Genomic DNA, 22,803 nt, shown 5'->3' on the forward strand with positions numbered 1-22,803 from the left:
CCCCCCCCCCCCCCCCCCCCGACCCCCTCCCTTCTTGATATCAAGAGAGCGTTCGTCGAATTTGATTTGCTTTCTTTCTTTCGCGTGGTTACTGCTGTGCTCTCTAGATTCTCCAGATTTTATTATTTCTCCGGCTTCATTTTCTGCCTTTTTTCAACCGAGCACGCAGCTCGATCGTCCCATCTTGTATACAGATAAGATACTATGCATCTATCTACGTAAATACATATATGTGTCAACAAAAGAATAAGTCTCCAGTACCAGGATTGGAAGACCGTGAGACCGTGCATTGTAGCCACTTTCACTCCGGTTACTAGTACCCTTGGGAGGATACCAGGAATCCATTGGCAAAGGGACAGGGTTACTGACTTGCTGTAGATTTCGTTCCTGTAAAGAAGGGGGAATGGAGAAGAATGAAAGATATGCAAGATTATTGCCATATTGACATGGACAGGGTCGGGCGTCTTCCACTCCCACGCGCTCACACACAAACTCACACACACATAACTAGATATATGCATACATATTCGCCAAAGCCTCTTCTCACATCTCACAGTTGCAGATAGTCCACAGCATTTCTTCCCCCCCACCTCCCCCCCTTCCCCCCTTTCCCTCAACATCCCACCTCATCCCATCCTGTTCTATCAACTCCATCCCACCATCCCATACGGCCACACAACGAAAACACCCCATCCAGATCCATTGGCCCGTCTATGGGGAAACTCCAGTACTTCATCACTAGTCCCAATCCAATAGCAAACTCATACCTCATAATATGGCGCATATAGATATATATATACGTGCATGAATGAATGCAAGGCAGCCGGGACGTCCGTCGACGGAGCACCTGGACAAAACACCACCTAATCCTGAAAATACCCGCTGCCACCAATCCATCCCACCATCGTCGTGGTATCCGCTGTTCATCTGACATCGGCATCGGTATTGCACGGCGGGTGCAAAACCCAACCCACGCAGCCCCACCCAAGGAAGCGCCGATGAGAGGAGCTGGAAATCCAGATCAGTCAGGCGTGAAAATGTCCAGCTTAGACCTGGCCATTGGTGGCACGGCAGAGGGGGGAAAGGGTATCCTGAAGCTCGTCCGTCGGAAGGGAGAAAAAAAAAAAGCTGTTCCTCAGACAAAATATTGAGTATTAGCGTGGGAGGAGTTACGCCCTGGCTTGAAAACAGAAATACCATGCGCGTGTGGTGAAGAAGGCAAAAACGTACAATTGATTGTTAAGAAAGTAAGCCGGGGACGGGGCGGTGTCGGGCAGCGGTATTCATTCTCCTTCCCTTCCCCCCCCCCCTGCCCCGGCGCCCTCTCCCTCTCCCTCTCCCTCTCCCCTACTTGTTCAACCGTCTTTTCTTCAAGCTCGCCATCGACGGGAGAAAAAGAACAAGAAGAGGAAGAGGGCAAGAACGAATCTCAAAGCATATGCAAAAGCCCCCGCACGATCACCAATCTTGCAAGGGGGGACTCCCCGGCTGGACGCAGTCGTCGAGTTGCTATATATATGTATATATGTGTGTGTGGTTAGAAACATGTTTTTATTCCCTTTCTGCAGAGACGTCTCATCTCGTCTATCTCCCGAGTTGACAAAAAGTGAATGGATATATATATATATATATATTTCGTTCGGTGGGAAACTTACACCACGCGGACAGCACAACGGCGCTTCTACAGTCTGGAGGCACCCTCCGATAGGGGTTCGGCCTGTTGAGTTGATACACAGAGTTAGACAGGGGCCGTTTCGCGGAGACGATAAATAAATGTAATAAACGGATAGCGGGGAGTGGGTGCTATCGCGGCAGTCGCGTCTTTTCTTTTCTTTTCTTTTCTTTTTTCTTTTTTTCTTTTTTGTTATTTCCTTCTCTGGAAAGGGATCTACTCACATCTATACCCCCAAAAGCCATTCTTGGGCGACATCTGGGGAAAGGAGTTTCGGCAGCAGAGGAGTTCGTAGTACGTGGAACACTGATTTCGGTGCGGGAGTGGTGTGGTGGCCGATATGGAGACAAAGACGGAGAGGAGGAAGAGGAGGAAGAGAAGGGGAGAGAGGGAGGGGACAGCGTGAGACAAGAGAGGGGAGAACATGGTTTGGGTGAATTGGGAGAGGACGGGAATGGGGTGGATTGAAGAAGCTTTGTTATATTGATTTATTGTATGTCCGCGGGGCGCTGGGTTGGTTTTATTTTGAGTCTATGTTGCAGTTGACTATGTTTATTGTTTTATTTTTTCTTTTTCTTCCTCCGTTTTTCATTTTTCTTATTCTTATGCTTTTCTTTTTTTTTCTTTTCTTTTCTTTTGCTGATCATACAGCCCCATCCGCATTCCAAGTCAGACTTGGTTGCACTCAACCAACCACATCAACCTCCCTGCTTGCATGGACAACGCTCATCCAAGCAGGTAAAGTATATGACCAAACCGAAAAGCCGGCTCGCTCAAGCGAAAGAGAAGAGTCTAGATTGGGGCCCCACGATCGACTCATTTTTCACCCCATGCCATGCGTGCTTCCTGCGTGTTGTTGTTTCGCCTTCCCCGGGCCCCCTGAATTGAGCCCGGCAAGGTTTCAGGCCTTGCTTGCACGTAGGTTAAGTATGCTAAGCTTTGTGGATTACGTATAGCCTTGCCTAGTGTCTTCGGGGTGGATGATCTTTGTTGGAACATGTCAACACCAGGGCCGGCGGGAGATGGTGACTCCCTCTATCAGCCTGCCGCCCGCCAAAAAGTTACGGCTTGGTTGATTGGCGCATGTCCTGTGCTGTTTGCTGTAGCCTGCGTGGTGAATGGTGAACGTGTGTCGCTATACTACCTATCCTCTGTCTTCTGCTTTCCCCCGACCCCCCACCCCAGGATCCGGCGCGGGTTTTCAGCTCACTCATTTTCATTTTCCGGCCGAGCTGGATTCGTGGTACGTCGCTCATTTTCCGTGGTCAGATTAAGGTATCTCGGTCAGACGCTACGGATTACTCTTGCGTAATTGGCGCCAGCGTCGGTGATCTGGGTCTGGTTTGTCAGGCTGCAAGCGGCGTACCACCAATCGCATTATTATTGTCGGTGAGCCAGAAGAGTGAGCGGGCTAGGAGTGCAGGGTTCGGGGCGTGACGAAGCTTTTCGTGTAGCCGCAGAGATAGCTCCAAATGGTAATCTGTAGTTTTAGATAGTGTCCGCGAGGCGAGTGATTCCACACTGCGTAAAGTTCAGGAACTATTGTGAGGTGACATTTTCTTCAGCGGACAACCCCTTGTATTGTCTTGCGAATGGAGGTACGACTGCGTAGCAAGCATCAACAGGAGGGGGTTGGGCGGGGGGGAGGGGGAGAGGAATGAGAGACAGCAGAAATTAAGGACGCCGCATCAAACTCTCAATTTGGCGGCAAATGTAGTCTTTGTTTCCGGTTGCGTCTCCCGGTTGAGTTCCCGTTCCTCCAACTGGTAGTTGACATTCCGAAACGACCCCAGCGGCTGAAAAAGGCCGATCTTGGAACCACGGCCTGCAGTTCTCGAAAGAAATCGCTGCGCAATATGTCTCCGCGATTCTGTTTCGGTGATGGTACGCCGTCAGAAACCGCAATCTGGGAGGAATGCGTAAGTACCAAGCGTGCTGAGGTATCAGAGCATCTTCAACTGGTTCTACAATCTGTAGATCCACAATTGACAATCAACTCAAGAGCCCATACTGACAAAAAAAAAAAAAAAAAAAAAAAAACCCACACTGTCACCAGTCATCTCACTCTCACCATGTCAGGGGTTCATCGGAGTGAAAAAGTGAGACATGGAACAGCCACCAGCCATGACCCCCAGCGACACAGTATCATCCTATCCCCGCGCATCCGAGGTCTAGCGGGAAGCCGACCGTGCCTGCAGCGAACACGCGCTCTGATCAGACACATCACCACATTGCCATTGTCGGCGCTGCAGGATGGAATTGGGCGTTGTCCGGGAGAGACTAGTATAAACGTTACAGAACATTCCCATTCCTCGCACCTCTGGCTCTAGCTCTAGCTTTAGATCGCTTTGGGCTTGGGCTTCCCCTTCCAAGCTGCGCGCCTGTTCGACTCGCCGCCGCACGTCGACAATACGCAAGTAATAACTAACCAACTAACTAAAGGATGCGCAGGTAGGTGGGTTGGTTGGTCCACAAGCCTGCCGGCCAGCCAGCCAGCCAGCCGGGTCCCCCTCCCCTGTTCGCGCAACAGCAAAAGCCCTTAGTTCTGGAAGCCGAAATGCCAACCCTAACAGCGCGTCCCTGGGGTTGTAGATACTAGCACTAGCTCGACAAATGTACTGACTGTACATACATGTACTCTCTGGGACGTTGGCGGCTCCAGGCGAAAGTCGTCGAAAGGGCGGGGATATCAGTTAACCACCAGTTATAGTATGCATACATAGTACTACGTACTACATACGACGAACGAACGTCGCGAAGAAGAGAATACTTAGAAGATCTGAATGGGTTACTGTCAGAGTGTACTGTCAGACGGGGCCCCCCTAAATATCACTACAGTAAATTAAACATCTCAAGATGGGGGAGTTTGTTTCCCCCGCGCCTTGATTCAGGATGGATTGACTGCTCCTTTCGGTGCTGTGGGTTGGAAACAACAAAAAAAAATAAATAAACTATAGTATGATGGAAATATAGACGACGCTTGCGCGATTAAAGCTTACATTATGCAGCACGCCTCACGAATCACCAACTAAGAACTAGATTAAATAACTCCTGGGAAGGGAAGCGCCGCCACGTAACTTCTTTTAGATACGTCAGCTATTTATTGATTTCATATTTCATGCGCTTACTGTGTATAATCAATCGTATGGAACATGTGATATATGTTTATGTTTTTGTATAGAGGGGACAAGGGGGAGATGACAACTAGAGCCATGAAAAGGGAAAAAAGAACGGATAAAAAAAGAACCGAGGGCATCAAAACAGGCGGGGGAAAATTGACTGAAAATTTAAAAGGAATCGGCAAAGGAAGAAATAGATTAGATGGAATAACTTTGGAAATCGTAAAACATGGCACAGGAGGTTAAGGAAATAAAAATAAAAATAAAAGAATAAAATGAGGAAAATTGAAAAGGTTAGATTTGGAATACAGGTTGGGGGTAGGAGGGTTTGCTTTGTTTTGACATTTCCCCCTCAATCCCCATGTTTCATTGAACGAATAACATTTTTTTCTAGCTTCGTTCTCCTAGCTTCGTTCTCCGTTCTCCGCTTTCCGTCACAACTACACGGAGCAACGAGGCGTTGGTGTATATATTTGCCCTTTCGTTTACCCTTAAAAAAGGCGTTTTAAAAAGGAAGGGTAACCAAGGAAGGGATTTCAGCGCTTATCATCGCAATGAAAAAAGAAAAGACAAGAGAAGAAAACAGATTTTCACGAAATGTATTCTTATTTTCTTTTTTTTTCCCCTTTCTTTCATTTCTTTTTTTTTTTTACATTTGTCTCTTTTTTCCCTTTTCACTCTTTCCCTCTTGTGGCTTTTGCTTTGGCTTGGGATGGCCGTTCCGAGCGGAACACCTTCCGCAGCCTCTGCTTAAACACCGCCCGCCTCGATGCTCCTGGCGCTAGTCAAGCCGAAGCCCCGTTCGTCGAGGGCTTGGTGCCATTTACCCCAGCAGCAGCAGCAGCACCGCTACCAGACACGACAGGTGCAGCCGCAAGGACCTCCTTGGTAGCCTCATCGGAATACTTCTTGAAGTTCTCATTGAACAGCACGGCGAGTTTGTTGACCTCGTTCTCGAAGGGGGTGGAGGCGGTCCAGCTTGTCTTCGGGTTGAGGAGCTCGCTGGGCACGCCCGGGCAGGACTTGGGGACGAAGAGGTTGAAGACATCGTAGACTTCGTACTCTGCTTTGGCGAGCTCGCCGCTGTGGATGGCGTCGAGGATGGCACGGGTGTATTTGAGCGGGCAGCGTTTGCCGCCCGTGGTGGCACCGGCGCCGACCCAACCAGTGTTGAGCAGCCAGGCGTTGGCTTTGTGTTGGGAGATTTTATCGGCAAGCATGCGGGCGTAGCGCATGGGGTGGAGTGCGAGGAAGGGTTGGGCGAAACAGGAGGAAAACGTGGCCTGGGGCTCAGTGACGCCGTCCTCGGTGCCGGCCATCTTGGAAGTGTAACCGGAGATAAAGTGGAACATGGTTTGTTCGGTGGTGAGTTTGGAGATGGGTGGGAGGACGCCGCGGGCGTCACATGTGAGGAGGATGATGTTCTTGGGGTGGGCTTCAGCGATGCAGGGGATTTTGGCATTATCAATGTATTCGATTGGGTAGGCGCTGCAACAATTTATTAGCTCTAAGGCGGAGGAAATATATATATTGGAAGAAGAAAACTAAATTGGGACATACCATCGGGTGTTCTCGGTGAGAGTTGAATCGTCATAGTCAACGACTCTGGTAGTGGGATCGAAGACGACGTTCTCCAATACGGCTCCGAAGCGGATTGCATTGAAAATATCAGGCTCCTTCTCTGCGGACAAACCGATGCACTTGGCGTAGCACTGTCACGCAAAAAGAAAACAAGTTAGCCACCAAAAAAAAAAAAAAAAAAAAAAAAAAAAAAAAGAAGGCCATGTATATATATAATCGGGGTGAGGCAACATACCCCTCCTTCAATGTTGAAGACACCACGGTCAGTCCAGCAGTGCTCGTCATCTCCAATCAATGCTCGCTTAGGATCGGCCGACAGGGTCGTTTTGCCAGTGCCAGAAAGGCCGAAGAAAACAGTGACATCGCCGTCCGGGCCCTGGTTGGCGGACGAGTGCAAGGTGAGCACATTGTGCTTGACGGGCATTTCGTAGAACAGCACGGTGAAGACGCCCTTCTTCATCTCGCCAGCATACTCAGTGCCGAGGATGACCATCTCCTTTTCGGCAAAGTTGATGGCGATAGACGTGGCGGAGGTCATTCCCTCAGTCCATCTGTTGGCGGGGAAGGAGCCAGCATTGTAGATGACATAGTCCGGATGGAAGGACTTAAGCTCCTCGCTCGAGGGCCGGATGAGCATGTTGCGCATGAAGAGGGCATGGTAGGCACGGGCGCAGACGACCCTGACGCTGATTCTGTAGCGCTCGTCCCAGCCGGCAAAGCCATCGATGACATAGATGCGGTTTCTGGTGTTGAGATAGTCGACAGCGCGTTCTCTGTTGATTCTCCAGACCTGAATCGAAACGATTGCAATTGGTTAGCTCATGTGAATGCAAATTGGCCAATCGGAAGAGTGAGATTAGTCAGTTGACGTCATGCTGACACGTGACCACTTCCCCGGATCGACAAGGAAAAAGGAAAAACGAAAAACGAAAAAGGAAGCGGCGCAGAAGTCCCAAGTGCGGGGAAGGAGCTAGCCAAGAGAGCAGCGGCTTGGAAAGGGCATTACATAACAAACAGCATCAAGTGGAGAAACTGGGCAAGGGTATGATGCAAGGCCCGAGGGTTTGTTTTTATTCTTGGTAGAATGAAGGGTGGCTACAACAAAGAATGAAGAAAGATAGAAAAACAAAAGTAGAGAGAGAGAGAGAGAGAGAGAGAGAGAGAGAGAGAGAGAAAGATGGCTTACCTCAGGCGACATGGGCTTGTTTACAGGCCCCCACCAGACTTCATTCTCGGACGAGGGCTCCTTTACAATTCGCTTGTCGAGCGGCGATCTGCCAGTCTTTGCACCCGAGTAGGCAGTCAGGGCACCGGTAGAGGTGATGGCGGTGCCTGTTTCGTAGACCAACGCATCTTCGTAGAGGGAGGGGACAGCTGGATTGGCGATCTATATGTCATTGCCCGTTGTTAATGAGGGGGAAGAGATAAGTATAGATATAGATGGATAATATATGGAAGAAGCAGCAGCCCTTACAATTGATACCCGCTCGTAGTCGATGTGGGCAGTTTCATGGAGTTCTTCCTCGAGTTCTGTGTGTCCCACGCCAGGCCTTTGCATGGAGAACAGGTCGGTTAGTTTTCTGCATCACATTGGGTATATATGTATATATATATAGATAGATAGATATAGAGATAGTATTTTTTATTATAACCAAATCAAGTTCACCGGGAAGAACAGAGGAGAACACATACTGGACACCCGAGGGATGCAGCGAGGTGCGGTTTACCGAAGCGGCAACCATGTCTTTGAGCGAGGTGGACAGCGAGGAGGAGTGGTAGTTGGAATGCTGTTGCTTAGCCTGCAGCTGTCTGGCAAAGTCGGAGAAGTCGGAGAAGGCGGCGAGGGTGGGCGGGACTGGGTTGGAGGAGGAGGAGCAGCGAGGGGGATTCGGGGGTATATGAATGGCAGCACGAGTAGCAGCAGCAGCAGCCGCAGCCGCAGCCGGGCCCAGGGGAGACGAGCCTGCACCCGAAGCAGAACCGGAAGCCATGTGGAACGGCGAAGAACGGGAGACCAAACGCAAATCGGCGAAAATGGCAGATGGTAAATGGGTAGATTGGTGGTAATATTGAGTGGTTCCTGTGAGTTTGGCCCCGTGGGTCTGGGGGGGTTGGACGAGGGTTGGGGTTTCAACGGGGGTGGTAACGGGTAATGGTAATAAGTATGATTGGCAGGTATGATATAATATAATACCTAGAGCGATTGAGGTCAGCAGCCGGGCGATTATTGGGCAAGGAGCGCAGCAAAGTCGTCGAGCATGGAGCTGGGCTTCGCTGGGGGCTTCGCTGGGGGCTTCGCTGGGGGCTTCGCTGGGCCACGGCGGGCCTCACACCATAAATACTCCGTACGCGGGTTTCAGGTTTGTTACTTCGATCTTCCGCCATTCCCCACCCAGCACGGGAGATCCCGGGTCGTCGAGGACAGGGCTGCCACTTTGGCTCCGGGCCAGGCCTGCAAGGCGCTCGACAAGGCCAATGACCCGTGGGGGGCCCCGAGGGTGGCCCCGGGTTCTCCCGATGGGCCTTTGCCTCCTGCGCAGGTATGACGCTTTGCTGCTGAACTCTGCTGAGTCAGGGCGTGGATGGAGCAGGTGGATCCACGGCGCGAGCGAAGAGGATCTTCCACGGTTTGTCGCTGGGAAACTCGGGTGGTGTGCGAGTCACTTTTCGCCTCCAGGGCTCTACGCTGGTATATGATTGCAGACAAGAGACATGAGAGGCAGTTCTGACCACAGGGTTGGCCCACGGTAGATTCAAAGTTGCCCTTCCCTGTATCTACGCAGGAGCTGTGATGATTGCAGATTGCTCTCTCATTCCGTAACACTGTCGGGTCTGGGCTGCAGCTTGAAGCCGCGTCTAAGCACCAGCACGCCGCCAGAGTACCACCAGCCAACCCCGATATGCACCATTCATTGATCATTGTGTCTTCTCTCATTGATCGATATTATATACCTTTCCTTCCACACATATCTATCTATATTCTTTAGATATATATTGGTATACAATATATACACTCTTTCCCTCTCTCTTCCACCCCCCTTGTTTCCTCTTCTTGCTTCTTCCATGCGGTAAATACTAGTCCTTCCTATCTGCCAGGCACGACGTCCCCCGCTCTCACGGCAATCCGCGGCCCACTTCTGATTCGTTCCTTGCTTGCTTTTTTTGTATTGTTTTGTACTTTTATTTTATTTTATTTTTTGCTTTTTTGAGTTCAAGGTTTAGCGCCACAGCCTTGTTTAGGGGCCTGGCCGGAGCCTAAGACAGGGATTTCCACGATATTCGCCACGGCGACGAAAACAACTTGTTCCTATTCATTCCTTATGATGTCAGAAGTAGTATAATTTTCCTTTGCTCTCAATTAGACAGCAAGTGATGGGAGATGGGAGATTTCTCTCATTCTCTGGCGGAGTCTACTCTGATATATTCATTCTCTATGTCAACCCTTGCTCTTACATCCCTGCGTTATCCTGCGTAAGATGAATGTTCTTTCCATCGACATCATTTCTCTCTCTCGATTCTTTTCCCTTGGTTCCTTTTTCGTTCCTTTTCGTCTTCCCCTTCCTCGATTCCCCGGCTTTCCACGACTCGTAGCCCCTGGACGACCAAACCTGGTCAAACCCTCCACTCTATCCACTCCATCCCCGCTTCAGCCCCGCCAAGCAACCTCCCGAGCCGTTGGTTCCCGCATTTCCTACCCAGGGTGATGGGTATTGTATTGTATTTTTTATTATTTTCTTTTTCATGTTGTTCGTTTTTGTTTTTGAACTATCCAGATCTTACCATTGAATTGATTCCCATTCGTCGTTGGGTTTTCGGATCGTGCTCTGGGAGAAATTGCCTGAACGGGGGGGTTTTATTTGCCTGCGGGATGATTGGTTACCACTGGCAACTGCACCTCCTCAGTTATAGGTTGTTGCTGGAGTAGATTTATAGTTGCTTCTGATATGGAGGTGTAGAGACATAGATAATCTAGTATAACTAATTTAATTGTATAGTCTGTAGGATCAAAAGTAGTCCTTTAACTTCCTCAGCCTTCCCCCATGTAGCTGATATCCACACCGTGGACGCCTCAGCGACATAGACAACAAATTGACGGCTTGCTAAGCACGCCTTGGACAAACAAATCAAACGTGGCCCATCAACGCTGTTTTGATGGCTGTATCATGACTGTTTGCCGTATCGACGATGTGTATGTACCCCCAACTTTTTGATGCCGCCGCCTCTGACGCAATATCTTCATTCGCGGCGTGAAGGTGTTGGGTGAAGAAGTTCCACTTTCGAATGCATTGTTGTTTGGCACTAGCGGATTGCAAAAGCTTCTTCTCTAAGATGAATGAGGGTGATTTTTTTCAATTTCCTTCTTAATTTCATTTCATTTTTTGTGTCACATGCTCCAGCGCCATGGCTTGCTTCCAAGGTTGCTGCAAATCAAAACCCGCGAACAAAACAAAGATATGTCGCATGATTCTCATGAACGCTGCTGGCTGCTAGCTACGCATTTCGATATCTTCGCCAACTTTGCAGGGTGTGTGATGTAGTGCGGGAAGGTTGTTGTTCAGCGCTCCGATGATGATTTAAAGTTACCCTGCACTGCCTTCTTCTTCACATCTTGCTTCTATTATGGAGGCACAGTGCAATCCCGTAGCCGGCGCCTGTTTCTCTAATCAAGAGAGGAGAGGAGTTTGTTGCTCCACGGAGGCTGAGACGTATGATATGGATCAACTTCGCCGCGGTGAGGCTATTCACCCACTCCCCTGTAACATTGTGAAGCTGTTGTTGTTTGCCTGTATTCAATGCTGCTGGATCTGCTATTCCCTGAGTATTTCGGCAGTCGCAACTTGTTTAAAAGGAAGCAAAAGTAGCCACGCTTGTAAGCGATCGAAGGAGCTCGAAAAGGCAGCTTTCTCACCAGTATCGAAGCTTCTCGTGGAATATGTACCAAGGTATACAGAGAGCAATTTTCCAACTTCCCGAATATTTTCTATATACCCGGTGCACATCTACCACCAGCAATTTGGAAATCATCGCTAATCACACATCGTCCTTTTCGAGTCCAAGGCGGGGGACCTGAGAAGTGGCAGGGCAAAATGCGCTGCTTGAACAGGATATACACCTTGCCAAAACACCGCTGAGAGAGCTAAGATTAGCAGACCGTCCCCCATGTATTTTCCTGACCAAAAGGATCAGGGCCATCAGGGGCTATCAGAGAGTCATTTGTAGGACCAGAGGTAAAGCATGATTGAGAACATAGTGTTAAACCTCACGTAAACAGCAACATCAACAAAAGAAACACAGCACAGACGTTACGACAAGTTGAACCCAAAATATAATCCTTTGATTTCGTATCTCAAATGGATAAATTGAGATTTGCGAATGTTGGATGTTCAAGGAATTTGGGGAAGCGAAAGTAGAAAGGTCGCGCTAGGCCTATTTTAGCCCAGCCGGAATATCTGAAGCTCCAGCTCATCTTGTGAACTCTCAACCACAGCTTGACATTCACAGACTTACGCTCCCTCTCTCTCTCTCTCTCTCTCTCCCTCTATATATATTTGCCGCTCCCATACACTCCTTTGCCTTCTCCTCACCTCCCCACTCTCCCTCATCTCCTTTACCCTCTCGCTTGCCCGCAGTCATGAGTTCCGATCCACAATATGCCAAATACCCCAACCTCTCCCTTGCCCAAGACATCTTCAACCTCTCCAATCCAGCATGTCCCCAAACATCCCAACAGGCCTCGCTGAAGAAGCTGCAGTCTGCCATTCTGCACCATCACATGGCCCCACTATACCGGCATTTGGCCCATCCGGTCGACGGCATCTTGAACAGCACGGGCGAGGGCACTACCTCTTCCCAACCCGCAGCCGCCGCAAGCAGTAAAGGCGGCGTCGTCGCGTCGAATCTTCTGTCAGGCAGGAAAGTATCGCAGAAGATGATCCTGCCGTGGGATGAGAAACTCTATGATTCGCTGGTAGAGGAGAATAAGAAAGAGCTTGATGCTTTGCAGAAGGAGGAAGATGATGCCGCGGAAGCGGCGGGTGATACTGAAGTCCAGGCTGCTCGGGCGAAGCGAGCGGAATTCTGGGCTCGGGTTGGAGATAGGGTGAGATCTTATTTATTATCATTTTTATTTTCTCCGTTTTCTCCGTTTTCTCCTCCTCCTTCTTCTTCTGGCCCCTTGTCATCTGTCGTTTTTCATTTTCTCTAACTGTAATCTGCACCCGTTTAGGACAATGCAGTTGCTGCTTACGAAGCAGTTCTTGAAAAGACCGGTATTTTGGGCACGAAGATTGACTTGATTCTGGCAATCATCCGGATCGGGCTGTTCTTTGGGGATAAGGTGTTTGTCAAAAAGCAGATTGAGAGAGCAGGCGCATTGGTCGAGAGTGGCGGGGACTGGGACCGAAGAAATCGTCTAAAGGCCTACAAGGGACTCCACCTCCTCACCATCCGCTCATATAACCTGGCCGCGACGCTTCTCCTCGACAGCTTGTCTACGTTCACCAGCTACGAATTATGCAGTTACTCGTCTCTTGTTGTCTACTCCGTCTTGGCGGGCTCCCTTGCCTTGAAGCGCGTGGATTTTAAAGCAAAAGTCGTCGATGCGCCTGAAATCAAGGCTATCCTCGGAGAAGGAGAAGACAAGATACCCGCCTTAAGTCGCTCAGGTTCCTCAGGGCCCGGTGCTGGAGATGAAGAGATGAAAGATGCCACGGCAACCACAACTCCAGGGGTCGCGTCGACGGTTGTAAATCTTACCACCCTCGGCGCTGAAGGTGGATTTGTGCCAGAGGAAGAGATCCCAATGGACTTCTCCCCACTCTCCAACCTTGTCAGCAGCTTGTACAATGGCATTTACCGCTCGTTCTTCCTGGCGCTAGCGGCCGTTGAGGACAATTTCCTGAGTAAAGACCGCTACCTCCATGAACACCGGGCGTGGTTTGTGCGCGAGATGCGGCTACGCGGATACCAGCAACTGCTGCAAAGTTATCGTGTTGTCGGTCTGAGTAGCATGGCGAACGATTTTGGCGTCACCGTTGATTTCCTTGATAAGTATGTATCATCGTCATCCCCGTTCACTGCTCATTGTACTATGACACGAGAAACTTGTCTCTACCTATCTTTCTCTCTCCTCTCTCTCCCTCTCTCTGTGTATGTATGTGTATATACGTGTGTGACTAACCAACGTTCGCTGCACCCAGGGATCTTGCCAAATTCATCGCCGGCGACAGAATAGCATGCACGATTGACCGTGTCAACGGCATCATTGAGACGAACCGGCCCGACGACAAGAATAAGCAGTATGCAGATGTAGTGAAGCAAGGAGATGCGTTGATCACGAAGCTACAGAAATACGGGCAAGCAGTGAGAATGCGGGGGAGCGAGCGGGGTTGATAGGCCAAGGCTGAAGCGATAACTCATGGGTTTGGGTGTGTGATAAATTGAGGGTTGGCCAAAGAATACCGTAGACTGATGGATGAGATAGATGATTTTAGTTCCAACTTATTAAACACACTCATATCACGTAATGTTCTCTTGCCTTGCCGCTGCGGTTTCCGTTTTCTGAATGAGAATAAGCGTACTTGGGTGGCGGTTTAACGTTTGTGGTAGGTTGCTCTGATGTGCTCACAGAAGATAGATGGTAAAGCACATGTGTACTGTGCAAACCTCCTGTTGTCCCGTCTTCTTTCTGTTTGACCGCCGCAGTCCATGGTGGTGTGAGCTACACATTTAGGCTATAGACCACCCAGAATCCGTGTTTTCCAACACCAGTGAGGACGGGATGCTACGTTACCGATGAGCGATGAGCTTGTCTAAAAATACTAGTATGTATCTAGAAATGTTGGGATGATTGGCGCACTTTGTTCACCGCCTACCGGATAGTGTTTTCTGCCAGACCCACGTGAATATCACATGATCACGCGCCGTTGACTTTTTTTTTTTTTTTTTTTTTTTTGGCAAATCTGCAAGTCACCTCGCTTCGTTACAACAAGGGATGGAGGAATGTGTCCGAGTGCGATCCATCCTCACTCTGCCACAGTGTGTATCATGGCACACCGGCGCATAGCCCGAACAACATCGTCTTCTCTCTCTCTTCGCCACTCTACCATTGGCCCCCTCCGTGTTGCACCTACCGTAATTTCCCCTCGACCCAGATCCCCTCCAGGTATGGTAAACTTATGACCAAGCCCGCCTCATCTTCCCCGAGACGCGCATTCGCAGCTCCCATTTTCCTCCCTCCTCATCCTCCTCCTCCCCCTCCTGCGATTGCTGCGGGAAGAGGAAAAACAAATAATTTAACAATTGGAGTGGTATTCAGGGGTTCATCTTCTAGTCCATGGATTTGACCCGATCCTAGCCCTGTTTCCTTGTCTAGCTCCATCCCAACTTGTCCCGATAACCTTGGCGGAACCTTGACTCACCTGACAACTTTTCCACATGATTCCTAGTCCTCAATCCTCTCGGACTCTCTGCGCGGGCTCCTCCGTTTTTCTCACCAATGTCATCTCCTTCCCTCTCACATCGCAATATGGGCTCGATGGCGAAACCAAACCTGAAAGGTCGCCTCAACGGTAGCAACATTAACCCCAATGTTTTGGCTGCCAAGTATGCCGTCCGTGGTGAACTAGCCGTCAAAGCGGAGGAATACCGTGTAAGACTGGAAAATTCTGCGACCAACCAGGTTGCTCAGGATGTCCTTCCATTCGACAAGGTCATCTTCGCCAATATCGGAAACCCCCAACAGTTGGACCAGAAACCCATCACCTTTTTCCGCCAGGTCCTCAGCATTCTCGAATACCCCGCTTTGCTCGACAACGAGGAAGCGTTGAGAACATCCTTTGGCTATAAACAGGATGTGATTGATAGGGCGAAGAAGCTTCTGAAGGCTGTCCAGAGCGTAGGCGCTTACAGCCAGAGCCATGGCGTTCCTGCTGTTCGTGAGAGTGTAGCCAGATTCATCGAACGGCGTGACGGCTTCCCTGCAGACCCGGCCAGAATTTATCTCTCTGCGGGTGCATCATCTGGAGTCAACACATTGCTCCATGTTCTTTGCGCCGGCCCGAAAACGGGCGTTCTCGTTCCTATCCCTCAATACCCGCTCTACACTGCTACCTTGTCGCTGCTGAACGCCCAGTGTGTACCGTACTACCTTGACGAAAGCGACTCGTGGGGCACTGATGTTGAAGGCATCCGCGCAGCGCTTGCGAAGGCCCGTGAAGATGGCATTGAGGTTCGTGCGATCGTGGTTATCAACCCTGGAAATCCCACGGGTGCTAGTCTAAGCCCCGATGCAATCAAGAGTGTGATCGACGTCGCCGTCGAATCTAATCTCGTCATCCTCGCGGATGAAGTATATCAAACAAACGTCTTCAAGGGTGAGTTTACCTCTTTCAAAAAGCGTCTTCGGCAATTACAACAAGTTGCGCCGGCCGAATACGACCATGTCGAACTGGCATCGCTGCATAGCATTTCCAAGGGTATGGTGGGCGAGTGTGGCCATAGAGGTGGTTATTTCGAGCTTGTCGGTTTTCACCCGGATGTGGTGGAGAATATTTATAAATTTATTAGTATCATGCTGTGTGCGCCGGTCACGGGTCAATGTCTCCTGGAGATGATGGTCAACCCGCCCGTTGAAGGCGATCCGAGCTACGAGCTGTATCAGAAGGAATATAATACCATCCGGGATGGGTTGTTTGATCGTGCGCAGGCACTTTATAAAGCTTTCCAGCAGATGGAGGGGGTTGAATGCCAGGAACCTGGGGTAAGTTTCCCCATTGCCATCTATCTACCTCTTATGTTGACCTTCTCCTAAACAACAACAATATTTAATTCTCTTTTCCTGTAGGGCGCTATGTACCTCTTCCCAACCATAAACTTGCCCCCCAAGGCCATCGAAGCCGCCAAAGCTGCCAATCGTGAGCCAGACGAGTTTTACGCCCTCCGCCTCCTGGACGCCACGGGTGTCTGTGTGGTCCCAGGATCTGGCTTCGGTCAAAAGGAAGGCACTTTACATTTCCGCACCACATTCTTGGCACCGGGGACGGCGTGGGCTGATAAAATTGTCAAATTCCATAAGGAATTTATGAATAAATACAGCTGACATATATATACACACTTTTTCTTTTCTTTTCTTTTCTTTTCTTTTTCTTGGGGGGGATTTAAGGTTGCGCATTACCTGGCTCCTCCTTGAAAGTTGAAGCCCTGGTGTGAGGGCTTCAGAATTCCAGTTTTTGAGTTAGACATTCCCCCCTCCGGTGCCATCTGAATGTCTGTTCTCAAATCCATTTTTCATTTTGGATCGTGTATCGTTTTCCAAAATCATAGAGTTCATTTATTTATTTATTTATTGGATATTTTTGTTCATTTTGCATTGTATAAGTAGCGTTCTTTTCATCATCTTTTGCTTTAATTTTTTCTTTCCATAGCGCAACCACTTAACTGCTCGCCTCGGATATGGTATGTTTCAAACAGATATCCACAGTGGTACCTGGACCAAGATTCCAACGCCCACGGTCTTGGAGTAAAAGTCTTGCCTATTTAGTAGATGGGTCCAAGCAAATCAAAAATCTGAAATCACCCATGCGACTGCTGACACGCTATGCGCGGAGAACAAACCTTGGAAGTTTCGAGTTTTGATTCAAATGCAAACGTTGACAAAATGGAGGCGATTGAGCTCTTCCACTTGGTAAAAATTTTCAATTGTGGAGAAGCTCTACCGGTACGAGCTAACTTTCTGCAATAGAGATATAGTGCAGTCCATGAATACTGTATAGCGGCTGGGAGCTACTACCTCCTTATCTAGGGTCGGTCACACGGCCTCTCTGAGATCTGAGAGCATCAGGCCAATAGAGGCTTGGGAAATTGCAGGCAGGAGGGGTTCATAGCTGGATCCGAGATAAGGTTTCCTCGCCACACTCCCCTATTTAATTAAACTCTAAGAACTTGGACGTAGCCTTCAGAGGCAAAATCAATATAGAGCTCTAGGTTGCTCATCGGGCAACGGTTATATCGCCGTGATAGCAATATTTTTGAGACGATTAGCTATAAAAACACGATTAATTTAAAGTTTTTTAAAGTTTTACGCTAGTCAAATAAAGTTGCCCCCCCCTTGTTCATTCACGAGTTGTAGATTGCTAATTATCCTTTTGCCACACCCGAGTGATCAAGCCACATATTTGCAAATGAGCCACTGGGGGGAGTCTGTTATGCTTATTTTCTATAGCTGTAAAGACGCAGGGTTACTTATGAGTTATTGACGATTATGTAGCATTAAGTGAGAGTAGTATCGTTAATCTTGATTCAGTCTACCGTACCCAAACCCCATTTTACCACGTTGTGGATCCCCCGCATTCTATTTGCTCCCGCCGCAACATGCCTCGGCGGATGGCAAACCTCTTTGTTTGGGCAAACCCTCGGATGCCATCCAGGCTGGCTCTCGCCTCGCAGAGCGCGAAGGAGGCCGCTGTGGAACCATGCAGCTGTCTCCAGCCGGTCTTCTGGCCTCCCCGTTCCTTTACCTCTCTGCGTTTAGCAACATACAAATTACATACAAAAGATACCCAAAAGATCAAACCAAAAGCCTTTTTTCAACTCATCGCTGGCTTCATCGAGAACTTCACGGCCGTGGCTGGTCTTTGACTATGTCCGGCGAATACCCCGTCACAAACAACGCTGCTGGCTCAACTGAAGAGAAAAATTTTCAAAAAATCATTGTCCCGACTGTCCCAGATAAGCTTGAAGATACTACAGAAAGCCGCTGGGAGCGCAGTTGGCCGGTGATCGCAGGTGGTGCGGGTCTATTTTCTGACGGGTACCTCAACAATGTGCGTCGATCAACCCATTTCGCACTGTCCAAAAAGCCACTTGCGCAGTAACCAGATCGCTAGAGCGCCAGTGGATGATCCTACTTAGTACCCCTAGCCTAACCTGTAAACCAAAATCTAGATTATCGGCTCAGTCAACACCGTTCTCCGCATCCTCTACCCAGTTGCCTACACCAAATCTGCCGCCGTCAAAAATGTCCCCTCCATCGCCTTCGCCGGCACCGTCGTCGGTCAGCTCCTGTTCGGCGTTATCAGTGACCACTACTCCCGCAAATGGTCCTTGATGGCGTCTACTCTCGTCCTCATCATCTTCGCAGCTCTGTCTGCAGGATCCTACGGCGCTAACGGTAGTGTACCTGGCCTCTTCACTGCGTTAACTATCTATCGCTTCTTCCTTGGCGTGGGGATTGGTGGCGAATATCCCGCTGGCAGCGTTGCAGCGGCTGAGAGCGCGGGGGAACTGAAGAGGGGCCATCGGAACAGATGGTTTATTATGTTCACGAATGTTCAGATCAATCTTGGGTTCGTTCTTGCGGCATTTGTGCCTATGGTTGTGGTATTGGTTTTTACTGAGAACCACTTAAGGACGGCGTGGAGGGTTATGTTGGGTCTTGGGGTCCTTCCGCCCCTGAGTTTGCTCTATTTACGGATGAAGCTTCGGGAGCCCGAGAATTTTAATCGAGAGAGGATGCATAAATATCCTGTCAAACTGATTGCTAGGTACATCTACTTCCCTTCCCCCCTCTTCAATAATCCCACCTTTTTTGCCTGCTCTCTTGTTAACTCAAAACTCACTTACAGGTTCTATTGGTGGCGACTGGTAAGGATATATAGTTACCCTATCTGCGCGGAACGAGTACAATCCTTTAACTACAGATTAAAATTAGTTTATTGTCTCCTTAGCATGGTTCGCATACGACTTTTCCTCCTACGCCTTCGGTATCTACTCGAGCGTCTGGCTTAGGATCGTCCTCTCAGATTCCGCACCCCTCTGGAAATCCTTTGGATGGAACACCGTCATCAATTTTTTCAACCTTCCCGGCGCATGCTTGGGTGCCTTCATCTCCGATTGGATTGGCCCTCGCTACGCACTTTCCATCGGCGTCTTTTTACAGGGTATCGTCGGCTTCATCATGGCAGGATGCTACGAGTTCCTCGCAACGGCGAAAAATGTCGGTGCGTTTGTCGTTCTCTATGGGTAGGTTTCATCAATCACTTGCACAGACCATATAGTCTTTCTGAGACCTGTTTTTTAACCATACTTTTTTTGTTTTAAAAAAACCAGTATCTTCATCTCCCTCGGCGAGATTGGACCAGGCAATAACATCGGCCTCATCGCGGCCATGACCAGTGCCACGGCTGTGCGTGGACAATACTATGGCATCGCGGCCGCGATAGGCAAAATCGGTGCCTTCGTCGGAACATATGCGTTCCCGATTATTCAGGCTCGTGCGCCGAATCCTGTGCGTGCGGGCCAGGACCCGTTCTTTGTCGCGAGCACATTATGTATGATGTCTGCTGTGGGTTGTGCGATTTTTGATCCCTCACATTGGGCAGGTGGGTATAATATGTGGAAAAAAAAAAAAAAAAAAAAAAAAAAGGTATACGTTTTGTATATTACGTAGCTCTGACCCACTGCAACATGTAGGACACAATTGCACTAGAAGACGCACGCTTTCGCCGGTACCTGGAGGAGAATGGATATGATACGAGCAAGATGGGGGTGTCCATGAAACAAAAACTGCAGCAGCTGGAACAGAGTCAGCTGCAGGAGCCGGCGGCCTAAGCTGAGAGCTAGCGCCCATGCCTTGCATTATGGTTTTGTTTCAGACTCGGCTCGCTTTTATCTCCAGAGACTTGGACACTGTCATACCGTGCAGTCGGGCATATTCCTGTTTTACCCGGCTAGCCACCTTGTATGGATTCTATGGTCGCTGATATTCTGTTCCAGATCATACGGCCAGAAGCAGTAATGGTTTAAGTCGCCAGCATGATATTTTGGCAACGCACACTCACACACACATATATATATATGTATATATCCACACGTACTTTGTATGTACTGTACAACAAATAAATCATGCATTCGTTCATGGATGACGCTGGATAGTTGCGCTTAGTTCCCAAAAGTATATATGTTGGCAAACCAGTCCAGTTTGCTAATTGAATTGATCATGAACTATCTCAATGTGAAATCTGCTTCGCCGTTCTATTCGTGGATGATGTAACGGGACTAGATATAGGATAACAGAAAGCAAAAGAAGGAGAAATGAGAAGATTATATGTATAATTGATCAAGCCAAAAATTGGCTACAAAAGGCGGCGTTAGCGGAACCTTGTGGAGATGACAAATATGTTAGGCCACCGGGACAAAAGAGCTCGATCACCACCAGCGCCATGCTGGTAGTAGAGGGGACGAACCAATCCAAACCCTCAACAAAATATGGGTAGAACTGATGAGAAATTCTTGGCATGATCGATAATGGTGGTACAGTCAAATGCAGAAAATATGCGGAGGAGGGAGAAGAACGAATTGAAATACTGATAACGAGGAATAAATATGTTGAGTGATTGGATGGATAAGCGCGACCGGCCAGCCGAAATTCATTTGATTTAATCTCAATAGATCGGTCAAAATGGATAAATGGGATCATACATGGCAGTCAAGAAAGTACCTACAAACCGGTAAATAAAGTGCCGAAGCAGAAGAAGAGTAAAGCATTGTCTTGGAACGTAAAGACACGAGAATGGAGAGTATAGAATGAAAATGAAAATGAAAATGAAACAAATGTTAGAAACTAACAAATAACAATGACCAAAAACCAAGAAGGGAAAAGCGACTGAAAATTAAAAGCGGCAGAAGTTGAACACACTGGTCGAAACTCCTACAACAAACGGAATTGATATAACCACGAGGACCCGGGGTCAACTCGATTTGCAAACTGGATGGTGAACCCATCACACATGCTCCAAAAATGACAGCTGAGACATCACTCACTATATCATGCGGTCTTTCTCCAGGCTGTCCGTACACCAATCAAGGAGCTGACGGTCCCGGCAAGGCCGATAATGCCATCATCCAAGTTTATATAGCCAAGCGATGTGCTGGGGATGGTGAGATCACAGAAGTCCGAAATGAGCTGGGTAAGGACGGCCGTGCGTTCTCTGTACAGTCTATGGTTAGCGAGCGGAGAAACTCACGCAAGGGTAATGTATATATGTTTTTTTTGACAACAACTATGAAGGTGGGGAAACTGACTTTTCAATCATCTTCCCTTCAACCACACTCTCGCCGTCCTTCTTGTTCACAGCCTTTTCCCTCTCCTTCAACATCCACATCGAATACAGCCCGGAAACGGCACTGCACACCAAGCCAGCCATCCACGCCTTCAGCGCGCGAGCCTGTAGCTTCTTCGCATTCGCCATCTTGCGCACCCCGGCAGAATCTAGGTACAATACCATGTCGAGGGAGAGGTAGATGGCGTAGCCGAGCTGGCGGCCGATTCCGAGGTATTTGAGCACGGGATCGGTAGTGGCCGTCGGTGAGCGCGAGTCGAGGAGGACGGCAGCGGCTTTGAAGTGCTCTACATTCTTGCCGAAACGGAGCAGTTTGCGGGTTAGGGCGAATTGCTTCTTGACGGCTTCGAAAGGGGCGATGGAGGCTTGCGGGTAGTTGGTGCGGTAGAGGTACCAAGCGTAGAAACGCGAGAAGTATTGGAGGGTGCGGAGGATTTTATCGCGGCCGACTGGATGCCGTGTTTGGGGTTAGGAGATTAGTAATGTTGTTATTCAGTTTCAGAAGAATTTCGCGAGTAGATGGGTTGCTTGACCAGGGGTTTAGCCGGGGAATAACAGGTCGAGTCAAAAGTGCTCTCCTCGCGGCGCTTTCACCTGGATCATTGCAAGACAACCCCTCATCCCCCCTCCCGGTTTATAGCGCAAAATAGTAGATAAAAAGGTAACAGCGCTCTCAACAGAATTGCAAACATACCTGTAGTAGCAACGAATCTGAGATAATGGGCCACCGTCGGGTGGTGAGCCAGGTCTGTGGCAGCCATATTGGCTGAGAGGGGATAAGAAGGAACGCGAGGGGCACCGGGAGGTATAATGCGGCGATCAGGGTTGACAGACTAGCCTCCGCAGAAACCGAATAATGCACAGAGGAGGTAAATAAAGAAGACGAAGACGAAGAAGAAGAACCTGGTCGATATGATATTTCTGTTGTTCGTCGTCTCGTGCTGTTTTCCCATCGATGTTCGCGGCGGAGATGGAGCGAGCACACGTGACGATAACCTCGGCTATTCCGGCTGCCTAGGCACTTCACATGTGTGCGGTGCGTTGGATATGACGTCACAAGCCTAGATCCGAAATTGTTTATCTTAAATGGATTGCTTCCAAAGGCACTACTGGGGATATATATACGGTATGAGCAGATGAAAAACGGATAGGGAAGGGATCAAACTGTGTATGCTTGTATATACAACGATAGTCGATTTGTTTATTCTATGTCTCGGACAGCTCTATGTTCAACAAAGGCAATGTCAGTGGGAGAAATGAGAAAAGAAAAGAAAGTTTAAAGTTAAGGATATAGCAAAATATATAACGGAAA

General features: G+C 49.0%; 9 protein-coding genes across 9 annotated transcripts; 6 read left to right on the forward strand and 3 right to left on the reverse strand.

Annotated features, from left to right (window-relative positions):
- Positions 1-812: 812 nt before the first annotated feature.
- Positions 813-1,151, forward strand: HCBG_03068 (uncharacterized protein; the record flags this gene model as incomplete). The annotated part of the gene is made up of 1 exon (XM_045430117.1): positions 813-1,151. One exon carries the CDS (start codon positions 813-815, stop codon positions 1,149-1,151), a length of 339 nt encoding a protein of 112 aa, XP_045290012.1.
- Positions 1,152-1,458: 307 nt separating this feature from the next.
- Positions 1,459-2,098, reverse strand: HCBG_03069 (uncharacterized protein; the record flags this gene model as incomplete). The annotated part of the gene is made up of 3 exons (XM_045430118.1): positions 1,459-1,509; positions 1,656-1,717; positions 1,897-2,098. 3 exons carry the CDS (start codon positions 2,096-2,098, stop codon positions 1,459-1,461), a joined length of 315 nt encoding a protein of 104 aa, XP_045290013.1.
- A 571-nt stretch (positions 2,099-2,669) lies between these two features.
- HCBG_03070 (uncharacterized protein) lies at positions 2,670-4,446 on the forward strand (the record flags this gene model as incomplete). The annotated part of the gene is made up of 5 exons (XM_045430119.1): positions 2,670-2,915; positions 2,942-3,061; positions 3,466-3,645; positions 4,115-4,135; positions 4,396-4,446. 5 exons carry the CDS (start codon positions 2,670-2,672, stop codon positions 4,444-4,446), a joined length of 618 nt encoding a protein of 205 aa, XP_045290014.1.
- An 880-nt stretch (positions 4,447-5,326) lies between these two features.
- HCBG_03071 (phosphoenolpyruvate carboxykinase AcuF) lies at positions 5,327-8,638 on the reverse strand (the record flags this gene model as incomplete). Its single annotated transcript, XM_045430120.1, has 6 exons — positions 5,327-6,279; positions 6,352-6,503; positions 6,608-7,162; positions 7,559-7,759; positions 7,847-7,922; positions 8,065-8,638. The coding sequence occupies 6 exons, from the start codon at positions 8,361-8,363 to the stop codon at positions 5,577-5,579; spliced, it is 1,986 nt and encodes a 661-aa protein (XP_045290016.1).
- On the forward strand, positions 8,631-9,088 carry HCBG_03072 (uncharacterized protein; the record flags this gene model as incomplete). The annotated part of the gene is made up of 2 exons (XM_045430121.1): positions 8,631-8,912; positions 8,948-9,088. 2 exons carry the CDS (start codon positions 8,631-8,633, stop codon positions 9,086-9,088), a joined length of 423 nt encoding a protein of 140 aa, XP_045290015.1.
- Positions 9,089-11,931: 2,843 nt separating this feature from the next.
- Positions 11,932-13,909, forward strand: HCBG_03073 (proteasome regulatory particle; the record flags this gene model as incomplete). The annotated part of the gene is made up of 3 exons (XM_045430122.1): positions 11,932-12,472; positions 12,599-13,422; positions 13,572-13,909. 3 exons carry the CDS (start codon positions 12,005-12,007, stop codon positions 13,762-13,764), a joined length of 1,485 nt encoding a protein of 494 aa, XP_045290017.1.
- A 960-nt stretch (positions 13,910-14,869) lies between these two features.
- Positions 14,870-16,471, forward strand: HCBG_03074 (alanine transaminase; the record flags this gene model as incomplete). The annotated part of the gene is made up of 2 exons (XM_045430123.1): positions 14,870-16,132; positions 16,217-16,471. 2 exons carry the CDS (start codon positions 14,870-14,872, stop codon positions 16,469-16,471), a joined length of 1,518 nt encoding a protein of 505 aa, XP_045290018.1.
- A 1,372-nt stretch (positions 16,472-17,843) lies between these two features.
- On the forward strand, positions 17,844-19,980 carry HCBG_03075 (glycerophosphoinositol permease; the record flags this gene model as incomplete). The annotated part of the gene is made up of 6 exons (XM_045430124.1): positions 17,844-18,194; positions 18,316-18,914; positions 18,996-19,014; positions 19,082-19,392; positions 19,480-19,579; positions 19,843-19,980. The coding sequence occupies 6 exons, from the start codon at positions 17,844-17,846 to the stop codon at positions 19,978-19,980; spliced, it is 1,518 nt and encodes a 505-aa protein (XP_045290019.1).
- Positions 19,981-20,922: 942 nt separating this feature from the next.
- On the reverse strand, positions 20,923-22,322 carry HCBG_03076 (peroxin 11; the record flags this gene model as incomplete). Its single annotated transcript, XM_045430125.1, has 3 exons — positions 20,923-21,359; positions 21,454-21,940; positions 22,186-22,322. 3 exons carry the CDS (start codon positions 22,250-22,252, stop codon positions 21,197-21,199), a joined length of 717 nt encoding a protein of 238 aa, XP_045290020.1.
- Between the last annotated feature and the right edge of the window lie 481 nt (positions 22,323-22,803).

This window comes from Histoplasma capsulatum (assembly GCF_000150115.1).
Source record: "Histoplasma capsulatum G186AR genomic scaffold supercont2.3, whole genome shotgun sequence".
Lineage (NCBI taxonomy): Eukaryota > Fungi > Ascomycota > Eurotiomycetes > Onygenales > Ajellomycetaceae > Histoplasma > Histoplasma capsulatum.